The sequence below is a fragment of the Podarcis tiliguerta genome (genome assembly GCF_965153285.1).
Source record: "Podarcis tiliguerta genome assembly, chromosome: 1".
In the NCBI taxonomy this organism is placed as follows: Eukaryota; Metazoa; Chordata; class Lepidosauria; order Squamata; family Lacertidae; genus Podarcis; species Podarcis tiliguerta.
Window position 1 is genome coordinate 45,787,424 of NC_139534.1, and position 13,606 is coordinate 45,801,029.

The window sequence follows — 13,606 nt, forward strand, 5'->3', positions numbered from 1 at the left end:
GGATATCATCCTCTGAGTCCCTTCTTCATGTGCCTCCTCCATAAGAGGTCTAGAGGGTGGCAGACATGAGAACAGGCCTTTTCTGCAGTGGCACCTTGCTTGTGGAATGCTCTCCTCAGAGATGTTTGGCTGGCACCTTCACTATACACCTTTAAACAGGTCTTTGGCTGATGGACATCGATGCCCTTTTAAATGTGGATGGGGGGAATTATTGCTTTGCTTTTGTTCTTACTTTTATTATGTATTTTTTAATATATTGTAATTTTATGTTGTGAACCACCCTGCGATCTATGGGTATAGGGTGGCATACAAATAGAAGAAGAGGAGGAGGAGGAACAGGAGGAGTTAAGGTCCTGGTGGATATAAGCAATTTATGAACAAGCAGGCCACCATCAGTTCCATCCTGCTTTTAGGTTCAGGCTGTACTAGTTAGAAACGCACCTCCACATGTGAATCAAATGGACGAGGGAGAGCTTACTGAAAAGTGACCCGGTGTTCAGCTGCAGCATCAACAGGCCAGAAGGCTGGCTGACAGCACAACTCTAATTCTTCTGGGTAGAAAAGGGGCTAGCATGCAAAACATCTACAAACTGCCTGTGTTGCATCCCCTTCATCTGACTTGCCCCTCCTCTCTTACCTCAAGCTCTCCTCAAGTGATATTATTCCAGGCACATGCCATCAGTTTCTCTCTATATGTCACCTCAGAGAAAATGTAAAGTTCCCAGATGAGGCACATCTCAGCTTGGAAAGATATGGCCCCCAGTCCCCAGCATTTGAACCCAGGTAGGGCTGTCAATCAGCTAGCAGAGGTGAAGCAGGCTTCTCTGCTGGCCTGTGGTGGGAAAGGGCCAGCATCTTCATGACCAGGGAGTGCAAGCAGCTGTTGAGCAGAGCTGTCTGGATCAGCACTTAAAAATGGAAGTTGCTTCAATAATTTAAAATGGGGAATGTGGTGCACTGTCCAAAGTAATAATGCAATATGCCCAAGGTATCGTGCACAATATTCAGTGTCATATAATCAATAATATCATGAAGGAAGCATGGAAGCATGGAGACATTTACACTCCACAGAATTAAATCTTCAGGTGCCCACAACTCTAGTAAAAAAAAGTGACACTCATGTTCTCATTCTTCATCCAGCATAGCTGCTCAGTCCTTAAAGTACTCTGTCTATCCAGACCTAATACTTCCACTGCTTTAGGTTATATGACTCTTAGAAGTTATGGATTAAGGGAGATAATAAACCATTTTTATCACCCTCATAGATTTGATTAGGTAACCCATCAAGTTTTACTGCATAACTCAGTTGTTCAGATTTTTATTATGTTCATACCTTATTTACATGATCTTTTGCTATAAATGTGCATTGATTTTTTTCCCCAGATGACAATCCTTACCTAAGTCTTTCAAGTGTTGAAGCAGGCAAGGCCACTGCCTTATAGTCCAAGTTATTACTTATACACTATGGGAAGGATGTTGCTGCTGGTGAACTGTGAACAACACTTGTACACAAAGTGTGAAACACTGGGTTGGAGTCAGAGTTACAATGCAATCCTAACCATGTCTGCTCAGGAGTAAGTCCTACTGAATTCAGTGGGGTTTACTCCCAGGTAAATGAGGCAAGGATTGCAGGCTCCCACTCATACAAGTGGCCCTACACCAAATATGATTAAGTCTGGAACCAATCCATTTTGTTGGAACTAGTTTCTCAAACTATACCTCTGGGACTGATCCATAAAAAAGTATACTAGACTTTAGTTGAGGTTTTTCTTGTGAAATGAATTGCAAAACAGTTCTAACCTTTCCACCTATATGAAAGTACTTAAAAAAAATCACTTCAGATTATCTCAGAACCCATAAATCCTCAGACTTGGAGCTTCCTTGAGCAACTTCAAGGTTGTTAGACATACACAAAGTTGTTTGCTCTGAGCCTATATTTAAGTCTGGTGAAAAGGGACCTAAGCTACTGGGATCAAAGGACTATGGGCCAGACCCAGTAGTATCTTTTTTTGTAATTACAGGTAATTACAGATGATGGAGGAATGGGCTGTAGATGGACAATCCACATCACAATGAGTTTGTATTAACATTTCTACAATTTACTCTTGCCTGAGGGGTTACAATTCTGCTGAAAATATGCAAAATGTGCTCGATTACAGTATGCTGAATTATTTGCAAAATACAAAACTTATTACATATTTATTTTAACAAGATGGACAAGAGGGAACACATTTGCCAAAAATGATATTACTACCGGGGGCCCCTTGCCCATGCTAACTAGCTATCTTATATAGCTGAACTGTTTTTAGTTTGTGACTGTTACTGTGGAAGAAAAATGCCTTTGTGCCTTTGCTCTGTGATTCAGTCTTTAATTAAGCTTTGGCATTTGCTCGCTTTGAGTATTTCACTTAGCAACCTTAGTGCTCTCTTTCAAACAAGAGTACTTGCAAATGGAATGCCTTATGTTAACCAACCCACTGTGTAACCATCATTCCTATGCATTAAAACAACAACAACGAGAAACTTGTATTATTTTAATCTAGAAGAACCTGGCACAGTTGAATTTTGCATGAGAGTGTTGAGAGTGTAAGTGCTTTAAAATAACCTTTTCAGGTTATGAACTAAGTAAGAATGCTTCCTCTCCATAACTATGTGGACTTTATCATTATCTGATTAGTCCAGACAATGGGCAATATCCAATTAACTAGTTCTGTCAGGATTTCCACTTGCGCAACTCTGCCCAATTTCTGCTTCCTTTAGACCTCCCTTCCCACCCTGGTGACAGAAGAGAGGCCTGACCAGAGGAAAAAAAGAGGTATATCACATAAAAAGGGCCACACATCCTGAGGTAAAGCTGGAATATAATCCTGTCTAAAATCCTGCAGAGCCACTGCCATTCCGTCTGGAAAATACAGGGTTAGATGGAAAAATGGTAGGAATTGGTTTAAGGCAGCTTCCTACATCCCTAAAACAATGGAGAAATCCAGGACACAGCAGCGTGTCAACAAGAGATAGCCCAGGAAAAGGAAGCAGCAAAGGCAGGACCATCTAATGCCACCAACATTATACAGTGGTACCTCAGGTTACAGATGCTTCAGGTTACAGACTCTGCTAACCCAGAAATCGTGCTTCAGGTTAAGAACTTTGCTTCAGGATGAGAACAGAAATCGTCCTCCGGCGGCGCGGCAGCAGCAGGAGGCCCCATTAGCTAAAGTGGTGCTTCAGGTTAAGAACAGTTTCAGGTTAAGAATGGACCTCCGGAACAAATTAAGTACTTAACCCGAGGTACCACTGTATAAGTTTTGGGAACTAATAGCTCTTGGTTGGGCTATTTTTTGTTGGGTCCATTGTTGTTGTTATCTAAAGATCTTATTGACATTCAGCTTCTTAACTTTGCTATTACAGGGAATGTCAAATAAAATACTGACAGATCTTTGAAAATGTCTGCAATAACTACAGAACATATAAGGCTTTGAATCAAGCCTGAAATATATTATCACTAGATTATTAGTATGGCATTTATATTGCAACAGGTATACATGGTATGTCTGGTACTGTGAGTAAACATAAGATACAGAAGCTCAGGCCCTAGATAAATCTACATTCAATGCCATCCAGTAAGCCCACAGCTCAAAATCTTTTCAACTTGCTGATGGGAACCCTGCCAACTTCGTTAATGCTCCTGCTGGCGGAAATACATGGGGGTTTGAGCTCCACATAGCTTATGCAGGATGAACAGCACACCTCTTGTGGACCAGCCACTAGATGGGGAGAAAGGCACACTTGATTTCCACAACTTAAAATGCATCTCTTTATTATTTCACCAAATGAATTGTTTGCATTTAAGAACAGATTATGTACTCACATTCTCTGTTGCTAACTACCTTCCTACCCACAATTTCATCACTGGATGTATAAAGGGGCTTAAAGATCACCCCTTCTCCCTGTGACACCTATCCTCTTACATATGTGTGGCGGGCGTGGGGAGCGTGGGGAGAAATGTAATAACGAAGGCCTGATTTGTGGCAGAGTATAGGGTTGAAAGCAACCCTGTGGCCTTTGCATGGCTGGTTTGTCCAATATGCTGGGCACCATGGAAATTACTGGGCCTGATCTACCCAAAAGGCTTTGCAGCTCTTTGAGTCATCACCCTGTGTAAGACGGACCTGGATGCCTCCATACCTACAATGCCCTTCCCAGTACGTTATGACTTGTTTTCTCTTTTGAATGATACTGCATTGTGTGTGTGCAAGCAGAGCCGCCTTTCCCATTGGTCTTAGTGGTTCGTTGCACCAGGGCGCTGGCCTCTCAGGGGTGCCCTAGCAAGTGGGGGAGCTGCGCAACTTTGCTGGCAGCCTCCCCTTTCCCTGCACGCCCGCCAGCTGTGCCCCGCCAACTATATGGCTGGCGGGCGTGCAGCTTCCCTACCAAGCCTCTGCATTTGCTAAAGACAGCCCTGCTCCCAGTCGTTGTCCTCCTCCTGCTTCCTGGCGAAAGGCGGCGTGCAGCCTTCCTGGGCTGCCTTCTTGGGCACCCCAATGCTGGAGAGCATGTCTGCCAGCACGTTTTCCTGCTTGATCGCCACCACCACGCTGGGGATCGGGATGGTGGGGGAGGCAGAGGACATTTTCCACCGCCCCCTCACTTGGAATTGTGGGGGGGGGGGGCACTGGAGGGATCTTTGCACCACGGCGCTGGATATACTTAATACAGCCCTGTGTGCAAGTGAAGACAAGCACATGTTACTCTTGCATTGTGTTTGTTATCAGAAATTCTGAGTTGAGGTGTGTGTGTTAAACTAGCTTCTATGGAACCCACACTCCATGTACAAGGCTCTAGCCTGATGAGTCAAAGCCCATCAGACTCTTGCCATATCTACCAAAATTCAAGTGGTTCCATCTCTGACTTGCCAAACACTCACCAGGTCCTACCCCTAGCAATCAAAACCCACCAGTTATTCACCCTAGCTTAATCTACTTGCCATGAAAAATTTAAAAATACATTAGTGATTTTTAAAAAGTAAAGAACTGTTTAGGGTGGAAACAGTACACATACAACAAGCCCATGCAGAACTTGATGTTTATTTGCCCACCTCTCAGGTAAGAATGCTATAAGGTTTTTCAGTCTGTCCCTCCAATACAGAGAAGAAGCAAAGCTCAAAAGGCAAGGTGCATAATAGTCACAAGGCATGTCAGTTGAAGGCTTGAATTGGGCTTAGAGTGAGCCAGAACCAATTATCAATGCTGAAACACATCAGTGGAATATGTAGCAAAGAGCTTCTGAGTATGTACAGAGAGTATTTCCAGCTGGAGTCCAATAACGCCTGATGGACCAAAGGTCCCCCCCCCCCCCCAGGTTGTGAATGATCATAATCCACCCTCACACTCTAGGATCGGAGGATAAGGGTTATCAGATCTATGCTTTGGCATTCTTCACAAGTTAACCAGTGGGGGTTAAGCAGGCACATATGAACCAAGACATTTCTGTGCCTAAGGTGGGGGAGAGAATCAATGATTGATTTTTTTTTACCCCTGTGGGGGGAAAAACCAGTCACAGAATGAATTGATTTGTCAAACTGAAAGAGAAGGGTGGCAGTGGTGGAGAGAAGAGCCCAAGCAGTTCAATTTGAATCCCCTTAGCACTGCTTCCCATTTTAACACAGCAATTGCGGCAAATTGCATTGTCCATAGCTATGCTGAGGAGAGACAATTTCATATGGGAATTTATGTTATGTTATCTAAACAACCAATATTCAAAGAAGCTTGCGAATGCTAAAATGTCCCATCGCATGCTATGCTTGAGAGCTGTGAAGTGCAGTTTATGTAACCAGATCTAAGCAAGAAATTCTTTTGTGTAAATGCCGATGCACCTTGGGGACGCCTGCTGACAAGCAGTTAATAGATCTGGATATGCACCCGTGATTTACCTCAGGGCAAGATATTCCATCTTTTCTCTACAGGATAACATCTCACACATGTTTTAGCTTTCCCCACTGAAGTGAAACACTTCCAAGGCATTTTAAAAAGATCACTACTATTTATAGACTCTCAGATAGTAGATTTGAAACACGCTTGTTTTTCCTTGGTAAAAATGAGGAAGTGCTCCTGACATGGATTTAGAGAGAGTAGAGATCCATGTAAGAAAGAAAAAAAGATTTAGTAAAGCCTTGCATTTTAGGGTCAGACCCTAGTGTTGTTGGTTGTTTCTGACTGGAACCATCTTAGGACATGCTTCTGCTTACTGAATTTCTGTGCAGAGATATTGTAATGGACTGGGGGTCACCAGGAGAAGTTTGCTTATTTGTTTGTTTACTTAATAACATTTATATTGATTGTAATAAAACAAAAACCCTCAAAGCCGTTAATCAATCAAAGCGACTTTCTCCTGGATCAAAATGGGTGATCTTAAGACCTACAAGTGGTTCAGATACTACTGGCATTGAACCAATTATTCCTTATACCTGAACAATAATCCTGTTGTAATTCCTCCTTGGCCTTGGAAACAGAATGTGGCTGTTGTTAGTCACTGTGCGAAACCACGAAAAGCTTCACTGACCTGGTAAGTGGTGACTTTAGGACAGTACAGCATCTGAACTTGTGCTATGCTGCCCCTTGGCCAGGGTAACCAAAACTAAACTAATGGTCAATGCGCCACTGAAGTTCACATGCTATGCCTTGCCACCTCAGTTGCCTGATCTGCTTGTTCTACCTCAGGCAACTTTATTTACAGCCATATTAACTTGGTCAGATAGATTATGGTTACTAGGCTCGGAAGTGTAAATCTCTTAGCCCTGTTAGCTTGTCAAAAAGGCTTCCTCCCCCCACAACCATCACGTTGGGAATGAAATACAGCCGAGTGCTCCTTTTGCCGAAGAGATCGCCAGAGGACTGGGGAAACTGGGTCAGACACAGCACACCCTTTGATGTGCTGCCTCTCAATCAAATCCCCACCCCCACAAATACACAATCGTCTTAGAAACAAGAGCTGAACCTTCCTTTCACTACTGTAGTGTTTCTGGTGGGTACAGACTGAGCTTAAAGGAACATATGTGAGCACAATTCTGCAACACACACAAACACCTCCCTATAATATGCTCTGGGGGCGGGGGGGAAAGGACAAAAGGTACCTTAAAAAAATATTCCCTCTGCTTCCCAAGAGGAAGAATGGAGGGAATTGTGTACCTTTAGCTTGGTAAAGAGGAGACTGAGAGGAGATAAGATGGCCATCTCCAAATATCGAAAGGGCTGTCACATGGAAGATGGAGCAAGCTTCTTTTCTTCTGCTCCACAGGGCACAACCCAAACCAGTGGATTCAAGTTACATGAAAGGAGATTCCGATTAAACATCAGGAGGAACTTTCTGACAGTAAGAGCTGCTTGACAGTGAAACAGACTCCCATGCGAGATGACAGACTCGTCTTCCTTGGAAGTTTTAAAGCAGAAGTTATATGGTCATCTGTCATGTACGCTTTAGTTGAGATCCCTGCATTGCAAGGGGTTGGACTAGATGACCCTTGGGTCTCTTCCAACTCTACAATTCTACAGTTCTATAAAGTCACAATGGGCACATTAGGGCACCATGGTATATATAGACCCTGGTTTACTGTGTATGAGCTGATCATGTCAGCTTCATTCCTCCCTATTTCTGCTGGGAAAAACAAACCACAGTCTCTGACCTAGCATTATGGTCAAACCAGGGATCATGGTATGTTGCTCTCCAAAGAAGCTCCAATTCATAACCGAAGAACAAACCTCGGCTACAGAAAGTAACGGTAAGCCAAGGATGCAAACCACAAGTTACGGTTTACTGTGATGTGAAAATGCTGCCAGTGGAATTCCATAGAATTAAATGGTAATAAAATACAATATAAGAAATAAAATCAACAATAAAAATGTAATTAAAAATCACACAGCATCTTGCACAGCACATTACAATTGCCAAAAGAGGTAGAAAATCATTCAGGGATCCACCAAGTCCCTCAACAATCTTGCAAAGGTCCATTGGTGGAAAAAAGGTTTGGGAATCACTGTTGATTTTCGATGACATGAAAATCAAGTTGTGTGGAAAAATAATGGCAGCATCTAATCAAACCACCAAGGCACCATCAACTTAAAGTATGTGCTGAATCTTACCACTGGAGAAATCCTCCATGTGCCATGAAGTATATATCATTTCAGAAAATGGCCCTGCTTTACCATTAAGTCAAGGTGAGTTACCCCAAAATCTGTTCCCTGAGCTGGGCAAACATTCAAGGACAGCAAATAGCACACTACACAGTGTATTATGGTATCTTTTACCACCAGGGGAGTCATTCTAATTTTCTTCCTCTGCTACCAAAATGTGTTGGAGCTATGCTAAGAACAGTTTGCTCTGATGTGTGTGAACGAATTGCATTGCACTAATGGACTCTTAATATTCTGCCCATCTGACTACAACTTTGTAATCAAGTTACCACCACAATTCTGTCTCCTCTCCAAAAGAACACTCTATGAACATAAGATCTGTAGTCTGTAAACATAATGCAACTGTATACTAGTTTTATCGGCTGCGAAAGCCAGGTTACTAACTCCAAGTCACTGTTGCAAATCTCATATCAAAATTCCCATTAAAAGAAACAAATTAGGTGCACACTTCAGTGTACATGAAGCACTCTTGGCTTTGGTTTGATTTTTGCTGTTCTCAAGCTAGTAAGTTTGCAACCTTTCAGGTGTCCCAAGGATGAAAGAAATATGAATAAGCTCCTTGTCTTTGCTGCATTGCTTTCATGGAAGAATCTTATCTACTTATATTTGTAAGGTGACTCCATTAGTAAATATAAAAAGTGTCTGGAGAAGATCTTTTAATCATGGAGATAACTGTTTATGATAGCTGTCTTCTGTTAATTAACTTGCATATTCACCTTCACTTAATGTTGCCTGCAGGGGATTCCTAGTAGAAAAGTGCTTCTGCATCCTGGCAGCAGTGAAATCTGCCTGTTTAGTAATCACTAGCTATTATCCTTGCCATCAGCAAAAAAATGTACTAAATGTGTGTTTTTTTAAAAGGAAGACATTGGATTGAATCCAGACCTGCTGTTCTGCAAATGGCAGGGCTCCTTCCGTTCATGGCTCAGAACAAGCAGCAGGAGGAGATATCTGCCAGTTTCCCCTGCAGACCACAACACCTCCCATGCTGTTCCAGAGAGCCCTCCAATCCTTTGGAGCAAATGTTTTTGTGGGGCCAGGGGCTGAAAAAAGGGAAGGGGGAGTCTCTCTTTGGTCCACAGGAGTAATCCATTCAGTCGAATTTTGCTTTCTACAACTCAGAAGCTACAATGGTTAGTGTCCAAAGTTCCATAAAAGCTTTTTAGTGTGCTGTACTGCATAAAAGAACTGGATTTGCCACAGGCAGTCTGAGCTGAAATCCTGATTCGTAAACAAGCATTCTGGCTGAGTGGGCTTGCAAAGTCATGATGAGCCTAGGCCCTCTCTCATCTGCAAAATGGGATCACTATGAAATACGATAACCTCCACAGGGTCATCCTCCATCCTTATGTCATAAGGATGGCATAATTGGACATAAAATACATGTAAATATAGATTCATTGAATCTATATTTAGTTTAAAAGGGGGTATTAACATAGCACAGCAAAGCTAATCATTTAGACAATCATTTAGAGAAACCTGAATGAACTGAAAACCATTTTATCTATTCAGTAAGATCAAGTGGTAATCATTTATTTGGTCTGTAGCACTTCAGGGGATGATGTATTTGAATGTTCTCCTGTATATAAAAATATACCCTAAACATATGGATGCAAATCTAGCATAACAGAGAGAAACCGAATTAATTTGCTTGACACCTTCAAGCTGTTTGACAAAATAAACTGGGTTCTGAATTGAGTGGTTTGTTTTCCTGCTGCAGTGCTAAAATATTTAACGTCTACTTCTTTCCTTTTTTCATTCGTAGACACATGGGAAACATTAGTACAGAATGCTTGCAGTTTGTCCCATCATAGGGCCAAACCATAGAATCTATCGCATGGATACTGTCCTGAACAGTATAGCAGGATTGGGAAGCTATAGTTTCTAAGGTTCTTAGCAACCCTGGATTCAGTCACCAGGAAAGCCTGTTGGATCAGGCAAATGGCCTATCTGGTTCAGCATCCTATTCTCATAAGGGCCAACCAGATGCCTGTGGGAAAACTGCATGCAGGACCCAAGCACAAGAACATGCTCCCCCTCCTGGAGTTTCCAGCAACTGGTATTCAGAAGCATACTGCATCCGACCATGGAGGCAGATCATAGCCATCATGGCTCACAGTCACTGGTAGACTTGTCTTCCATGAATTTGTCTAATCCTCTTCGAAAGCCATCTGAGTTAGTGGCCATCACTGCCTCCTGTGGGAGCGAGTTCCGTGGTTTAACTATGTGTTGCATAAATAGCTACTTTCTTTTGTCTGCCCTGAATCTTCCAACATTCAGCTTCATTGGATTTCCATGAGTTCTAATGTTATCAGAGGCAGAGACAAAAAACACACTCTCTATCCACTTTCTCTATTCCAGGCATAATTTTACAAACTTTTATCATGCCACCTCTTACTTACCTTTTCTCAAAAGTAAAAAATAAATAAATCCCAAATGCTGCAATCTTCCTTCATAGAGGAGTTACTCCGACCCCTTGATCGTTTTGGTTGCCGTTTTCAGAACCTTTCCCAACTCTACCACTGTCCATTTATTCCTGCTCTATGCTCCCTGAAACTTAACCAATTCCTGATCCACAAGAGGTCCCCTCCTCTTATTCCATGACATCTAAGCTTACTCAAGAGTCTGAGTACACTATGTGAACCAGATCATCTCTCAATATATTGGTGAACAATAAAGAAACAAACAAAATGGAGGCTCACATGGTGCGTAGAACATCACTAAAACAGAAGGATGCTCCTTGGTGAACTTGTCAAAGTCATCATCTGTTAGGTGATAAACAGCATTATCTTCTTCTGACCAGGGAGTCTCTGGGGTCTGTGGCTTAGGTGGCTGAGGACTAGAAACAAACAGGTAAAATTTAGAAGATGCTACAAGGAGAAAAATAGCAGCTGCCTTAACAAACTGGATCTTAAGAAATTAAAATGATTTTGTATGTGCTAACTTGATGAAGAGGTTACCTATTCTAAGAGGGTAGCCACTCCCCATGCCCACCCACCCCAATGGCAGAACAGTTTGCAGGGGGTAGGTGAGAGGAAAGGGGAGATTGTTATGTCTGGTGAGCCGAAATGCTTGCACTGATGGAAGAATAACAACAGTGGAATGCTGGATTCCTCCCATCATTTCCCCACCCTTGCTGCTATGATCTTAAATTTATGATGATTTGTAACAAAAGGAACAAATACTGAATGTTTTGCATAACCCAATTAAGGTTAAAGATAATGAAATGAAATTAAGGTACAGGACAACACTGTTTGCTTTGCCAATATAAAAAAATAATAATGGGTGTTTGAATATTCAATACCATTGAAGAGTTTTATCCTACCAGTGTAGTGTCGCCAAAATTAAAGACATCAAATGGAGTACCCTCCAGCTTACACTCAAACTACGGTACTTATTTTGCCCCCAAGTTCTAGAACTCTGATGAGTCACAAAGATGCCTCTCCCTTTAATCACTTGAAAAAATGTGTTTGTTTACTCAGTATTGTTTACTTCAACCTTCTGTCACTTACAGTAAAATACTAAGCACATGGAGTACCTACTACTCAATGTGGCTAGTGGTTTCACATTATCAGAGCTGCTGCTGCTTTCTGGGTTGGATTTCCAAAACTTTCCTGGCAATTCAATTTCATGTTTTCAGCATCCTTGGCAATTTTAGGATTCCAGTTGTGCACAAGTACTCTAGGTGGTTTGGGCAGTTTACAATAAAACTGTTCAAAGAGTATTAGTTCCTTCAAATCACTAGAAGTACTTTAAGAAGGCAGGGACTGCCCCCTCTTGCAAGGAGTCATTAATTCTTCTGATTAAGCTATATATAGATCTTGTTATACAAAACAAATAAAATGAGGTAAAGCAGCCTGGGAGCAGCCTTTTCTCCTTCCTCTTTATATCTGTCCCCAAGGAATGGTGCTTTTTGGAGACAGAAAAAATGCAGCTGGACTTGAAAAGTATGCAGGAAGACAACAGAAACCTGCGGTGTTTGGCCACCGCCCACCCCCTGCCAATCCCAATTGTATTTTGAATTAAGGAATTTCATATCTTCAGCTTTCTTGCAAAAGGGAAATCAGTTATCTGTGTGCCTTTTGCACCTTCAGAGCACAATCATCACAAATTCTTGGTTTTTCACACCACTCACATGCAGTAATAAGGCAGGTGCCCCAAAGAAATAAACAGAGATTCTGTGTTCACAAGTCCTTTGAGAATCAGGGCTGATAAAAGTGTTATTAAAAAAAAGAACCACCCCTCCCCCCCACACACTATCAGCCTCTAACAGGAGGCTGAATTAATTGGAAATGTTATTTGTTCCTGTTGTTCTTTTTAATTAGGTTTATTATTTCCCATATAGTGCCTACATATGTTGCCCCATTATTCAATTACACTTTCCAGGCCTTCTTGAATCACAGCCACAGAGCACTGGACTACCCCATATTACAGACTCCTTTGAGTAATTCATTACTATGCCTATGTGCGGGTCTTACACTGTATACAAATTATAACTGCAACCTCAATTATGGACAGCTTCCAACTAAAGCACGGTTTCTGAATAAGAATTCTTCTCCCCACCCCCCACCCCCCGCTGCATATTGATTTCTTTTAGGGGAGGGAAGAAAAGCGGCTGCATCACTTTGCCTTCTGGGAAATTATTAAGTGTGCATTGGAAATTAATTGAGGACAAACAGCTGTCTTTAGCTCTGGACGACTGAAATATCAGCCCAAGCCCAGAGTGGCTTGTTAGCAGAGATTATCACTGGGAAGAGTCCGCAGCTGTTCTGCTTTGCCTTCAGTAGCTGTCGCAGCACTGATATAAAAGCACTGCATATTGCAGGGATTATCAGACTATAATGTAGGCAGATTGGAGGGAAGAAAAGGGGAGGGGGGCTCCAGACACTTCTAATGTTTCACATGTGGTAGCCAAGAGATAAGGGCCTCCACGCAGAGCCAAAAGGCAAAGAGAAAAACGTACAGGTGATGAAGTCACACATCATTGCTAAGGGGCGGTGGAAGAAATGCTATCTGTCTTCCATTCGCGGGTGCTGCTTTCTTAACAGACCAAGAGCGACATTAATTCTAAGGGCAAAATTTCCTTCCTTGATCCACACAGTAGGTACTCAATGTGCTGAGTATTCCACTGTAAGAGACAGCAGCCTGAATGCCATACAATGTCACTGAACCATGACGCCTCCAGCTCTGTTAAACACCTGCCTTATCCCATCTACAAAGCTCTTTAGCCAAACAATTGGTTATTGGACACATACCCCCTACCCTACGCTCCCAGTATCCTAGGATGTGCAGTCTCCACAGGCACAATAATCACTGTTTCCACTGATATTTACAACCTATTTACATGGATTCAATGGCTACAAAAGTTTGTTCCTTCGTGGATATACCTAGAAGTGCACAAGGCAAGACTGTAAACACCTAGG

The 13,606-nt window shown here is 42.3% G+C and overlaps 1 protein-coding gene across 2 annotated transcripts in view; it reads right to left on the minus strand.

Moving 5' to 3' along the window:
- PDIA5 (protein disulfide isomerase family A member 5) overlaps nt 1-13,606 on the minus strand; it is a 145,115-nt gene that overhangs the window by 49,094 nt on the left and 82,415 nt on the right. For both annotated transcript variants that reach the window (XM_083410050.1, XM_083410051.1), the window contains exon 11: nt 10,886-11,022. In XM_083410050.1, coding sequence (XP_083266176.1) covers nt 10,886-11,022 — 137 coding nt within the window. The remainder of the gene's footprint in view (nt 1-10,885; nt 11,023-13,606) is intronic.